Here is a 14,565-nt window from a genome sequence, read left to right on the forward strand (position 1 = left end):
GTGTCGTCTGAGTCTGTACAGCGTGGATTTGTTGGCAGGCTTTTGTCACAGGGGCAGGCATTAACCGGGCAGGACTCCCAAAGGCTGGTTACAACGAGGAGCAGCTGGTTGGTCGTTAAAAACACACAAAGCTTCACCAAGGAAGGGGCTAGTAAAGATGGCACCCCTTGGGGTGGAAGTAAAAACCTCTGCTTACTTGGACATGGATTCAGGAGGGTGCTTAGGTCAGGTAAAGTGGGCATATGGAAAAAAAGGAAGGCCTCATTGTCTCCACGGGTGTCCACCCAGGCTACATGCAGCCCAACACAAAATTGTCAAGTTAAAACATTACTTAGTTTTATTACTAAGTTTCATACTGGGTTTTATTACTTAGATATGTACATTTTTCTATATTAGTGGTCACCAACTTGGGGCCTGCTCAGTGATTTTAAAAGATTAAAAGATAATCAAAAGGGCTGCTGCATGATTAGGGTTATTATGTAAGGACTTTTTTTGGTTATCTGTGGTGGCGGCAGCATGAAAATTATGCGTGGACTTTTTTTTTTTTTTTTTTGGCTCATCAGTTTTCGTTAGTGTTTGTGTATTTAACGTGTGGCCCAGAGATGCCAAAAGTCTGGACGCCCCTGGTTTATACTGTTGTCATGTTTGCATAGTTTATTAGCTTTAGGAAATTAAATTATCTCCACTTTAACGGCACTGAAGTGAGACTCAGGGGGAGATGTCCTGTACCAGTTAGTTTGACAGCCCTAAAGCTGAACAAATTTTCAGCAACCATGCACCCGGAACATAAAGGTCATTAATCAGTAAATACTCACACGTGAAACCAATGTCATCCCTTCTTGAAACTGAGTGCCAATTACAAAGCTCTAATCGGATTTTAAAACTCAAAACGTATTTGTGCCTGTTTAACATAAATCTATCCCTGGAAAAAAAAATATTTGGAACATTGTTAGTTTGTAAAGCAGTGTTCTCCCTACAACTTCATTAAAAAAAGAAGAAATACTTTTTGTTTTACTCAAGAGCCCTGGAAAAATACTTCATTTCGTGACCAGGGGCAGGGAAGCGCACTAAACCAAGTGCCTGGGCGAAGGTTTCCTGGAGATGACACCTTTTTCACTTCGGACAGGCTCAAGCTTACTGCAGACCGCACCGCCCCAAAACGCTACGGGGGACTTTTTTATTTTTTTTTGACCGGCTCGGCGAGAGGAGAGACGCAGGGGACACTGCGACCCGTCCGGGTGGCCCCGAACCCACTCGGGAGCGGTCCACGGCGTGCGACCCCGGTGCCCCCGCCTGCCCGCGGGGCCACCCCGCCTCCGGCACCCGGGCAGAGCGTCGCCTGGGCGCCACGTGCGTAGCCCGCCCCGCCCCTCCTTCGCCCGCCCGCGCAGCCATCGGAGTACGCCCCAGTCACAGAAGCTCGGTGCGCGCCCCGCCCAAGTGCCCGCAGCCCAGGCTGCGGGAGCCCGCGAGCCCGGAATTGCTCCGTTCTCCCTCCCTTCCCCTCGGGCTGCCGCTGGGGCGGGCCCTGCGGCGTGAGCCGGCTCCTCCGCCAGCCTCCGCGGGAGGCGGCCGGGTTAAAGGCGTCGCCGGTGAGTAGCCACGTCACGCAGCGGCCGGAGGCCCCGCCCCCGCCGCCCCCTCGGCCCGCCTCCTCACGGCCCGCGAGCAGTTACTGGCTGCGGGGCGCGCGCCGGCCGCACTCCGCCTGAGGTCCTCCGAGCCCGCTCGCCCGCCGCGTCTCCGTCGCTGCCTGCGCCGGCTGACGGCTCGCGGCTCCCGGCTGCGCGGCGCCCGGCGCGGGTTGGCTGGCTCGGGGCGTGCGTCGCCGAGGCGGGCCGAGCCGACGGGCGGTTAGCGCTCCGTTCGACGCGGGGAGGGGCGGCACGCCGGGCGCTGCACGGCCTCGGCCGACGCGGGCGGCGGTGGCGGCGGCGACGGCGGCGGGGCTCTCGGGCTCTGCGCCCCGGGCCGGAGCCAGCGGGTGTCCCGGCGGAGAGACGGGCAGCCCGGCTCCCTGGCCGCGGGTTCCCTGGCCCCGAGCACCCCGCGGCTGGGGCGGCTGGGGTAAGGGGACGATGTTTGCTCGCGCCCCGGTGCCCGCCGCTCCCTCTCCGGAGGAGCCGCCCGCGGCGGCCGCCGAGAAGGAGTCGCCGTCGCCCCGGGCGAGCCGGGAAGCCGAGCCGGTGCCCACGCCCGAGAGGGAGGACAAGCCGGCGGCGAGGGAGGAGAGGGCCGCGACCGCCACCAGCCTGGGGGCGCGGGGCGAGCCTTCGCCGGCGCCGGTGCTGGGACACAGCGTGCCCCAGGCGGCCGTGCCCGTGAGGCCGCTGGCGCTGCACCTGGCGCACAGGGCGTGCGGGTCCGGAGGCCCCTTCGGGAGGGAGCCGCTGTCCCCGCTGCTGCTGCTGCCCCCGCCGCCGCCGCCGCCGCGGGACCCGCCGGCCGAAGACGCCCGGGAGGAGGAGGAGGCGGCGGCGGCGGCGGGCGGCTCTGAAGAAAAGCCGCAGCCGCCGCTGCCCCCGAAGGAGAACCCCTGGACCAAAAAGCCGCCGCAGCACCTGTCCCCGGCCGGGTCGGAGCCGCCGCCGCCGCCTCCACCGGAATCCCCGGAAGCAGGTCCGTGGCTCCTCGGTGGTGGGCTGGGCGCAGGGCGTGGGTGCGGGGGGCGGCTCGCGGGGAGACCCCGGCCGGCGCGAGCGGGGGAGGGGCAGGCCTCCGTCGCTGTCAGAGGTGTTTGTTCCAAGGTGTCATTCACTCTGCCTATTTACATAAATGGACATCTGGACGCGAGCGGGCCGCGGAGGTGGGACCTCGGCTTCCCCGCCCGGCGGGCGCGGCCTCGGTGGTCATGCCCCGCGCGCGTGCGGGGACTCGGGAGAGCTAAGTTTAGGTAGCTCTTGCATGCACCTCCGCCTATAGAAAAGTTTTTGAGGACGTTTTTTCAAAAGAAGGGGAACAAGGGGATTTGTTTCTATGTGGGAGCGCGGTTGTGTTTTATTTTTATTGTGAAATAATGGGTAAAGTGGAAATGCCAGTGTTTTCCAAACGCTAAGTAGTCAGATTTAACATGAGGCTGCAGACCGTAGTTGCTACTAAAACGCCTTGAACTGTGATTGTGGTGGGAAATAATTGAAGTAGGTAAACGGTAGTGTTCTAACAGATCTCCCTTTAGGGGAGATCAGATTAGGTCACTGCCTTCGAATGCTGATCAGTGACTCTGGGTACTTTATTTTGGTTGTAGCACCTGCATTTTTTTTTTCTTTAGAAAGTTTAAATGGAAATAGTAAATGCAACCAAGACGAGAAGCAGTATCTCCTAGTTTTGCTTTCTAAGTTAAATTACAGTGAGTTAATAGAACTTTTAATATAGAAATTACAGCTGTTTACTTTCAAATTTTCACTTTTTCTTTTAAACGAAAGATTAACGGTGGGGATAGGGAAAAGCTGGGCATGTTTGTAGGTCTGTGAAGATCAGTTGAGATAAAACATATGGTGTAAATGTAAGGTAATTATTGTAGACATGCGTATTATTGCAGGCGTGTAACATGTCTTCAGAGGAATTCCAGCGGAGTGAATTGTTAATTGATTTCTTTAGCTTTTGCACAGTAATAGTACTCATTATTCATAAGTTTTGACACTTGCAGAAAAAAACTACTTAAACACTTGTTTTGAGTTTAATATTGCCATCATTCTCTTCTAGCTGCAAAGATTTGTTTACTACTATTATTAACTGAAGAAAACAAAAGTCTAAAAGCAAAATCTCCATAAAATTTTAGCTAAGAGAGAAAGCCCTAGTGAATCTTAATGGCCGTCTCAACTCCCCACTTTCTAGACTTACAACACATTTTTAGTGAACTACCAAAAAACCCAGTCTTTTTAAAAGTATTTTATTGACTATGCTATTACAGTTTTCCCCCTTTTTTTCCCTTCTGCCCTGCACCCCTTAACCCTCCAGCATTCCTCCCCTTAGTTCATGTTCATGGGGTGTACGTATATTTCCTTTAATTTCTGTTTCCTATATTGTTCTTAACCTCTCCCCACCTATTTTATGCCTACCAGTTACGTTTCCTATACCCTATACATTCTCCCGCCATCCTTCCCCTCTCCCTCCCCATTGAAAACCCTCCACGTGATGTCCATTTCTCTGATTCTGTTCCTGTTCTAGTTGTTTGCTTAGTATTTATTTTTGTTGTTGTTGTTGTTTTAGGTTCAGTTGTTAATCGTTGTGGGTTTGTTGTCACTTTCCTGTTCGTAGTTTTTGGTCTTTTTTCAATTTCTTAGATAAGTCCCTTAAACATTTCATATAATAAGGGTTTGGTGATAATGAACTCCTTTAATTTTACCTTATCTGGGAAGCACTTCATCTGCCCTTCCATTCTAAATGAAAGCTGTGCTGGATAGAATCATCTTGGATGTAGGTTCTTGCCTTTCACAACTTCAAATAGTTCTTAAAGTCTTTGTTCAGTGTAAAATCAATTTGACAGGTTTTTAAACCATTAAGGTAAGACTCAGGAGTTTTAAATCGAAAATGGCCTTGTGAAAAATACGTAACAGTTTACTTTGTTTTATTTTTTATTTATTGATTTTAGAGAGAGAGAGATCAATTTGTTCCACTTACTCATTCAACCGTTGGTTGATTGCATGTGCCCTGATGGGGGAATTGAACCCAGAACCTTGGTGTGTCTGGATGATGCGCTAATCAGCTGAGCTACTTGGTCAGGGCCTAACAGTTGAATATAATTAACCTGCAGGTGCTTTCATTGAGTATCTTAATCTTTGTTGGAGATTAAGAGCAAACTGATGTTTGATGTATGGTCTGATTCATGGTAATTTCAATTTTGCTCATGTCTCTGTGTAGGCAGCTCATTCTGTTCTTGGAATCCATTCCGTTCCCGCATAAATGTTAATTTTCAGACTTGAAGTACCATAGTAACTCAGTCTTTCCAGTCCTGACTGTACTTTTCTACCACAGCCTTCATTTGCAGTTCAGTACTTGGGGAGCTTAGACAAGAGACTGGTGTAGAAATGCACTGTTCTGTAAGACTTAAGGTTCTAGTCCAGACATTGTTTCTAACTAACTAGCTGTACTTTTAGCAAAATTGCTGGGCCCTGTAAATCAAGTACATGTACCTCTTCCGGTTCTTAATACCTGGGTACCATCCGTATAACTGAGTGTCTTTGCCTCCCTTTTTTCCTAAGTAAATTTGCAACCTCAAGAATGATGAGCCGGGGTCTGTGAACCAAAGGGTCGCCCGTTGGATTCCCAGTCAGGGCACGTGCCTGGGTTACAGGCCAAGTCCCAGGTGGGGGATGTCTGAGGCAACCACAATTGCTGTGTCTCTCCCTCTCTTTCTCCTTCCCTTCCCCCTCTCTCTAAAAATAAATAAATAAAATCTTTTTTTAAAAAGAAAAAGAATAAAAAAAAAAGAAAAAGAAAAAAAAGTGATGAAATAGGAGCAGAAGACCTGCAGTGTCCAGAGTAGCTGAAAAGTGGGGAGTGTAAATTAGTACAATAATCTGTTAGTAGGCCTGAATAATTTATCCCACAAAACAGGATATTCTTGAGAGGGAAAGAGAAGGATATTAATTATGCTGGCGTAACAGACTTAAACCATGTCTGTTCTGGCCAAACCTGGATTTATTGTCACTCTCTCAATGAGGTACAAGGATTCCATCCACAACATTTTGCTAGAAAATGTGGATGGTATTTATTACCAGAGATAGAAACATTATAGGAAATGTAGGGGTATTTCAGGATTGTTAATCAAGAAATATCTATGTTAGGAATTGCAGGTAATTGCAGGTGAGGCATTATTGCTTTTTCGGTCTTGTGAGACACTTTCTTCTCCTTTTGGGATGGTTCTTGCCTGTTTCTACATAGTCCAGATAAGTCTCTCTTTTCGACCTAAGTCTGGCCCACCCAAGATACCTAAAATAAGTGTCACTGCAGTTTTGAATTCAGTCAGGAAACTAAAAAGAATTGTTTCTCAATCTGTCCTAGCCTTATTTTGGGGACTTTTATTAGAATCACAGTGTGGGATTTATTAATCATTTACCTATAGTTTTCTCTGACCCCCTCAACTTTGTTATCCCCACATCTGCTCCCCAGCTGTTATTACCCTAGTTACATTTTAAGTTAGTTATATAAATGATGCGGAAATATATTCTCCTTGTAAAAACAGAACTGTTGATGCCCCCTTCAAAAATGAGATGATCGACTCAGGCAGGTGGCTCAGTTGGTTGGAGCCTCATCCCACGCACCGAAAGGCTGAGGGTTCCATTCCTGGTCAGGGCACATACTTCAGGTTGTGGGTTCAATCTCTGGTTGGGGTGTGTATGGGAGACAACCAGATGACGTTTTTGTCTCACATCAGTGTTTTTCTCCCTTCCTCTCTAACATCAGTAAACATATCCTTTGGTAAGGATTAAAAAAAAAAAGATAATCATGTTTACCAAATGTCCTTTTAAACCTGTGCTATTATTTCCAAATATAGTGTTTTGTGTATGTGCTTAGAACATAACATCATCCTTTTTTCATTTAGTGTGTTTTTGGTCCTTTTTTTTCCTTATCATTAGTGGGTTTTTTTTAAATTATTCATTATTGAGATATAACTGACATACAACATTAGTTTTAGATGTACAACACAATGATTTAATATTTGTACATATTGCAAAATGATAGCCACACTAAGCCTAGTTGTCTGGCCCCATACGTACATAATTGAGTTTTTCTTGTGATGACATTGGTCCTTTTTGATCTAAACCCCTTTTAAAAAACTGCTGAGAAGTGGTTTATAAATATAACTGACATAGTTAATTTAGCCCCTTATGTATTGATCAACAGCACTCGGTTGTTTCAGACGTCTTTTACACATACCTCTTCTATGTCTGACTTTCTAGGCTAGGTAAATAGAATTATTATTAGGTCATAGGGTATTAATTGGCAAGTTACTCTTTAAAGTGACTGTGCAAATGGATACATGGATACTCCCACTCACAGAGTGAGGGTTAAGGCTTGGGTTTTTTTTGTTGTTGTTGTTGTTGTTGGTTTGTTTTTCACTTTTTTAAAGCAATGTAGCAAAATGTTTTTCCTTATCAAAAGGATACTAGAATATTAATCAAGAGAGTTATACTGGTATAATAACTGACTCACTAATGATGTTTGAAAAATGGAGATACGAAGATCACACACTTAATTTGTTTATATACATACATACATACATACATACTTGGAGCCACTAATACCTTAAATTTGTTTCTTAGGTTTCATCTGTTGAAAAGGTACATATTTTTAAATCGTCACCTGAGGATGTGTTTATTGATTTTTGGAGAGAGGAAGAGGGTAGAGAATGAGAGACCAGGAAAGAAAGAGGAACACAGGTGTTGCTTCCCGTACACGCCCCAACCAGGGGTTGAACCCACAACTTTTTGGTATATGGGGTGATGCTCAACCAACTGAACCACCTGGCCAGGGTGAGATATATATCTTTTTAATTAAAACTTTTAAATTTAATTTTATGCCCTGACAGATGTGACTCAGTCGATTGAGTGCCAGCCTCCAAATCGAAAGGTTGCTGGTTTGATTCCCAGTCAGGGCACATGCCTGGGTTGCAGGCTAGGTCCCCAGTTGGGGGCGTGCAAGAGGCAACCGATTGATGTATTTCTCATACATTGATTTTTCCCTCCCTCTTTTTCTCCCCCTCTTCCCTCTCTCTAAATACAAATAAATAAAATCTTTAAAAAATTAATCTTATAGGTTGGCTTAGTTTTCCAATTTTAGGTTTTCTGTAATAACATACAGGGCATTATCTTCCATTTTTTGTTAAAACATGGGAAAATGAAAAAAAAAGACATTTCTTAGGCTTTTTTTTGCCTGTTCTCTATGTGTATATAAAATTAAAAACTTGGTGGATTTCTTTCCATCTCAGTCACAGTACATACAGGTTTATCTTTTTTAAAAAGTTTTACATTATTTTTCTATAGACCTACCATAATGTAACTTTTCCATATTAATGGATGTGGGAATTACTTATTTAAATACAGCTATCAGCAAAGCTATAGTAAATATCTTAAACAGACATCTTTGTACAGTGTCTTGATTCCCAGATAATTTCCCAGAAATGGAATTGCTTTATTAAAAGGTATATTTTAAATGACATTTTTTTAAAGATTTTATTTATTTATTTTTAGAGAGGGAAGGGAGGGAGATAGAGAGAGAGAGAAAAACATCAATGTGCGGTTGCTGGGGGTTATGGCCTGCAACCCAGGAATGTACCCTGGCTGGGAATCGAACCTGGGACACTTTGGTTCCCAGCCCGCGCTCAATCCACTGAGCTACGCCAGCCAGGGCTTTAAATGACATTTTAAACGACATATTATCCTTGAAAGATTATACTACTACACACTCTTGCCAAGAGCGTGAGATGTTAATTTCTGTTACATATTTTTCCCCCCTTTGGTGGGGTGGTGATGGTGGTGGTAAATGTTCATTTCTTTATAGGCTGGCCAACACTGGGCATTCTCTTTTTTGTCCATATGGTAGGTGAAAAATCTTCTGTTTTAGTTTGCATTATTAGTGCACTTGATTACCATTTTATGTGTGACTATTTGTGTTTCTTTTATGAATCACCTTTTCATCTTTTACTGAGATTTTTTTAAGCTCGTTAACCTCTTTTTAACTCTAAAAGACTGGGTTGATGAGGCAGTCCAAGTCAGAAGCACACAGAGGACTTCCTGATGTTGAACTTGGAATTAGACAAATGTGTTGACATAGTTGGCATTGCACAAGTGCAGTTCCCCCTTCGATCTCTGTTGGGGATCCTGCTCCTATGAAGGGGACTGCATGAAGGAGCAGACCACAGCACTTGTTTTTTGTAGACAGCTAGCTCCCAAACAAGTCACTTTGTGATTATTTATGTCTGATTTATTTGTAATAAAGCCATATAAAACTTGCTTGTGTGGCCTATCCCTTATTACTTTTCAGTATGTCAAGTAGCTTGTATAAGGAGGTATTTTATAATCACCAGGCCCTTTATTTACTTAACTTAGCAATATTTTTCATTTTGCTGTGGGAAAAGTTCCTCAAATGTTCTATACTATTTTAATTTCATAAAATATACGTGGTATTTACAGAACATATTTCAGTGAAATTCTAGATAATGGAAAATGTTATTTATTTAGTTGGGTTTTTTCCTACCCCCCTTTTTTGTCCTATTTGCCCATATTTTTTCTTACTGTATCTAGTTTTTCTTAATGAAATATTTTAGTCTTATACCCATTACACATGCCTACACATACACACACATAACATGTATACCTAAAGTATAAAGATGAATAAAACAAATACCTGTGTACTCTTCTACTTTAGAACTACAGAATTTATGATTACTACAGTATTCGAGATCCCTGTATGCCCATCCCTGGTGACACCTTTCAGCCTTTGTCCTTTATTTCCTTTTTTGATAAGTGTAAATGGACTTCACTTTACAGTGGGGTTAACCATTTGGCACCAGTTGTAAATTGAGAATATCATTGTCAAAGATACATTTAATACCACACTGTAGAGTATTGGTTGTGATTTACACTTGTGATTGCATGGCTGACTGAGAGCTGCATTTCACTGCCCGGCATCATAAGAATATTGTACAGCATATTGCTAACCTGGGAAAACATCAGAATTCAAAATTAGAAGTACAGTAGTACTGAATACTTAACTGCTTTTTTCACCATGAAAAAGAAAAAATCTTAAGTCAAAACATTATGATTCTGGACAGTCTGTATCTTATTTAAAGATCTTATTTCTTGCCCTAGCCACTGTGGCTCAGTTGATTAGAGCATTGTCCTATAAACCAGAAGGTCGCTGGTTTGATTCCTGGTCAGGCCATATACCCAGGTTGCAGGTTTGACCCCCCCCCCCCAGTTGGGGTGTCTGCAGGAGGCAACCAATAGATAGATGTTTCTCTTTCTCTCCTCCTCTACCCCCTTCCCCTCTCTTCTGGAATGAGAATAAAGTAAACCTTAAAAAAACTCTTAAGAGATCTTATTTATTTATTTTTAAAGGGAGAGAAGGGAGGGAGGGAGAGAGAAACATTGACTGGTTGCCTTTTGCACACCCCCAGCTAGGGACCTGGCCTGCAACCCAGGCATGTGCCCTGATCTGGAATCTAACCAGTGACCTTTTGGTTCATAGGCCAGTGCTCAATTCACTGAGGCACACCAGCCAAGGCCATCTGTATCTTACTTAAATTAGCTTCTGAATTTTAACTCAAATATTGTTGCATTCTATGAATTGGTCATTGCTGTGATTTTTGGGATTCACGTGTACATTGTAGATGCAGATCCCAAGTTTATTCTACTTAATGTTTACTTTGGGTCATGTTTAGCTAGATGATATTGCCATCTGGTTATCTTGCTAGACAATGAACCAAACTAAAAGACTTAAAGACTAAACGTATAAAACTTATTTTGGAGACAGTATGTATGTATGTATTTATTTATTTAATATATGTAATTGTCAACCACTGTGTTCGTTCTTATTCAGGATAAGGACAAGTGGTGATTCCATGATAGTCTTATACAAACTTTTACGGAGACCTATTTTCTACAGCTAAACTTACAGTTGCCAAACATGTGCTTTCAAAAACAGTTTGAAGTCTTTTGACTTCTTTTCTGGATGTTCCTTAATGAACATGTATTGATTTTTTAGGGGGGAAAAAAGAATTTTTTGTGATAAAATTCTCTACTGACTTAATGAAATTGGTATTATAATAGTCTTTTTTTTTTCCACAAGCACTTCTGAGCATTTAATGAACTTCCTCCATGTGGCTTCAAGCTACCAGGACACAGTGCCCCCCCCCCCCCCCCAATCTTCTCCTCAGCTCTTCTGCTAAAGAATTTGGCCTTCAACAAGGACCGGCTGCTTTGGGAGCTTTGCCTTCCCTAGAACTTTGTAGTGACTCAATTGCACCACATCAGTGATGGGACCGGCTCCAGTCTTGTTTTTGGCAACATTTACCTGTGTCTGCTCACTGACCAGGGTCCACAGTTTATCGATGTTGACACTTGGGCAGAAGCTCTGGTTCCTCTTTAAGGGGTAGGGCCTCATAACAGCTTTCCTAAAGTAACCTGGGTGATACTGGTTGAAGTTGAACCTGTGACAGTGCAAGCTACCAGCATTACCTTGGGTCCTGGGTACTTCTGTGCTTGCTTGCAGGATTACAAAGTGATGTGTCTGTGGCCATAGCTCACGTGGCCCCGAAATTTCTGGGTTTCCTCAGTCTGGATGGCATGTCTGTGGCTGAGATACAGGAGGGTTACTTTGTTAAATATATTGAATGAAGTGGTTGTAAAAACAATTCTGTGTATTTTTTTTAGAGCTCAGTTCCCCTAAAATTATAAAAGCAGGAAAACTCAAGGCAAAGAAGTCCAACAAGGTATGTCTTTATATGAAGTAGTTCTTAACTACTATATATTTTGAAAATCACTATGTTCTTGGATTATCGCATATTTTTCTTTGAATTGTATTCTCTAGGGAATTGTAGCCCTTACACAAATCCCTATATGACCTGTTATCCTGTTTATATCAGTTTAGTTGGTGTCATCAATAGTGCTAGAAATTAGAGCATAAGACCAAGACATACTTGTTTCAGTTTTCCATTGTTTGGAAGAGCTTTTGGATTAATTTGGCAAATCCCTGCATATAATTGAATGTAGGTGTTTTTTTTTTTTTAAGGATTTTATTTATTTTTTTAGAGAGAGGGTAAGGGAGGGAGAAAGAGAGGGAGAGAAACATCAATGTGCACGAGAAACATTGATTACTTGCCTTTTACAGGTCCCCAGTAGGGGACCTGGGCTGCAATCCAGGCATGTGCCCTGACTGGGAATTGAACCAGTGACCTTTTGGTTCACAGGCTGGCGCTCAACCCACTGAGCCATACCAGCCAGGACTGTAGTTGATTGTTAAAATTGCTTTTACTTTTAGAAAATATTTTTTCTATTTTAAAGTATCTGATTCGCAGTCATAACATTTATTTATTATTTTTAGGCTAGTGATTTCAGCGATATGGCGAATTGGCCTACACCAAGTGAATTAGTGAACACTGGAGTGAGTATTGTTTTAGGCTTTCTTTATATAGAGGGAAAAGAATGTTCTCATTTCAACATGCAGCATTTATTCAGTGCTTCAAATTTAGAGATTACATTAATAAGAAGGTGCTGAAAACTCAGCTGCTACCCTTGTCATAGTTTATCTTTTAGTATGTCAAATTAAAGCTCATTTTGTTTCATAATTTATGCTATGTGTTCTGATTTATGAATAATGTTTCAATATGCATTTAAGTGCTAACTATATGTACATATATGCATATGTATTATATTAAGAAGTGTTTAATGAGTGGAATTTTAATTTAATTTTAGCTATGAAAGATGCTGTAAAAGATGGTTCTGAGATATTTTATCAGGTGGATTTTTAGAGGGGCAACATATGTAATTATACATGTTCTCATTTGACAGTATAGTTTGCTATTTGTAATTTGTGTAGTAATGGTGTGTGGTTGTGGATAATATATATTAGTTTAAACAGCTTGATTTGGTATATAAATGACTTAATAAAATGCAAATATATAAAGTGTACAATTTGATAAGTTTTGACTTAAATAAACCTGTGAAACCATCACCACAATCAAGATAAGAAAACTTAACCATTACCCCCAAAATTTCGTCACGCACCTTTGTGATTCTCCCTATCACACATCTCATCATCCCAGGCATTTTCTACAATTTTTTATAAGTGGAGTTACACAGCATGCTCTTTTTTTTTTCTTCTTTGGCTTTCATTCAGCTTACTTTGAGATTTATTTGTATTACATGTACCTGTAGTTCATTCCTTATTGTTGAGTAGTGGTAGTGTATGGATGTAATGGTATTTATTCATTCACTTATTGGTGGACATTTGTGTTGATTCTACTTATTTTTGGCTGTTAGACATGAAGCTTTTATATACACATTTGTGTAACAATTCTGCATAGGTATATGCATTCACTTTTTCTTGGGTAAATACCTGTGAGCAGAATGCCTAAATTGTATAGAAGCATTTGTTTAGCTTTTCAAGAAACAACTAAACTTTTCATCAGTATATGAGAATTCTGTTTTTTCCACATACTCACTAATATTCTTTGGTTAGTCTTAATTTTAGTTGTTCTAGTTGGTGTGTGGTGGTAGCCCCTTGTAGTTTCAGTTTGCATTTTTCTGACTAAAGATGTCAAGGACCTTTTCATATACATTTGCCATTAGTGTATCTTTTTAATGAAGTATCTGTTCACCTGTAGCTCAGTTTTTCAAAAATTGAGCTTTCTTATTACTGCATTTTGAGAGTTCATTACATAGGGTGGAGTAAAAGGTTTAGAGTTGTGAGTATGCAAAACACGAGTTTATTCTTGTATTATTTATTAATATATTCTTTTCCATATGAACAACTGTAAACCTACTTTTGCCCAATCCTGTATATTTTGGATACAAGTTCTTTATCAAATACTTAGGAAGTATTTTCTCCCAGTCTGTGGCTTGACTTTTCTCTTACCAGTGTCTTTTGAAAAGTACCTCTTACTTTTTGAAAGTTGGCATTTGTCCTGCCATATTTAGGTGAGGTATATTATCACAGATTTTTGGATATGTTAGTGAAAATGTTCTTGAAACTTATTTTATTCATTAATACTTTTTCACAGTGTCAGAGTGTCATCAACCAAGGAAATAAAAAGCTACAAAATAAAAAAGAAAGAGAAGACAAGTTTGAAAAGAGAAGTAACAGTGAGAGCAAAGAAAGCCGGGAAACAAAATTAGACGGTCCTGGTGAAAATGTCAGTGAGGATGAAGCTCAGTCAAGTAATCAACGAAAGAAAGGTTAGTTCATCAATAAGTTCTTCTTCCTTCCTTCCCATTTTATTGAGATACGGTTGTGTTAGTCTAAGGTATAGAACACAAGTGATTTGATGCATGTATATATTGCAAAGTGATTACTACACTGTTTAGTTAACATCCATCACCTCAGAGTCAGAATTTTTTTCTTGAGATAAGAACTTTTAAGATCTATTCTCAGCAACTTTCAAATATATATTATACTGTTGTCAACTAGTGTTGCCATGCTCCTGTACATTGCACCTGCAGAACTTACTTATCTTATAATTGTAAGTTTGTATCTTTTCACCCTTTTCACTCACTTCTCTCACCCCCCTCCTCTCTTCAGTTTCTTTGAGTATGGCATTTCTAGGTTCCACACATAGCTGAGGTCATACAGTATTTGTTTTTCTCTGTCTCACTTATTTCATAGCATAATACCCTCAAGGTATATCTCTGTTGTTGCAGATGACTGGATTTTCTTTCTCGTGGCTGAATAGTATTCCATTTTTTATATATGACACTTTTTTTACATGACACATTTTTGTTATCTATCTGTTAGTGGACTGTTTCTATGTCAAGGCTATTGTAAATTAGTGCTGGTAAAAATGTCAGTGAGGATGAGGCTGTCAGGTAGTTGATGAAAAAGAGATTAGTTTACATGTCCATTTTA

The 14,565-nt window shown here is 41.8% G+C and overlaps 1 protein-coding gene across 14 annotated transcripts in view; it reads left to right on the forward strand.

The window, feature by feature from the left end:
- The first annotated feature begins 1,669 nt into the window (after positions 1 to 1,669).
- The window catches only part of LARP1B (La ribonucleoprotein 1B), a 69,560-nt gene continuing 56,664 nt past the window's right edge, over positions 1,670 to 14,565 (forward strand). For 10 of the 14 annotated variants that reach the window (XR_004904566.1, XM_028519588.2, XM_036031805.1 and 7 more), the window contains exons 1-4: positions 1,672 to 2,619; positions 11,376 to 11,434; positions 12,046 to 12,105; positions 13,724 to 13,898. Coding sequence is in view for 11 of the 14 variants with exons in the window: in XM_028519588.2 (XP_028375389.2) it covers positions 2,079 to 2,619; positions 11,376 to 11,434; positions 12,046 to 12,105; positions 13,724 to 13,898 (835 nt within the window). In the remaining 3 variants the exon portion in view is untranslated. Of the gene's footprint in view, positions 2,620 to 11,375; positions 11,435 to 12,045; positions 12,106 to 13,723; positions 13,899 to 14,565 lie in introns of all 14 variants that reach the window. The other 4 variants (XR_004904564.1, XR_004904565.1, XM_036031808.1 and 1 more) reach the window with 3 other exon arrangements.

The sequence above is a fragment of the Phyllostomus discolor genome, chromosome 8, assembly GCF_004126475.2.
Source record: "Phyllostomus discolor isolate MPI-MPIP mPhyDis1 chromosome 8, mPhyDis1.pri.v3, whole genome shotgun sequence".
Classification (NCBI taxonomy): domain Eukaryota; kingdom Metazoa; phylum Chordata; class Mammalia; order Chiroptera; family Phyllostomidae; genus Phyllostomus; species Phyllostomus discolor.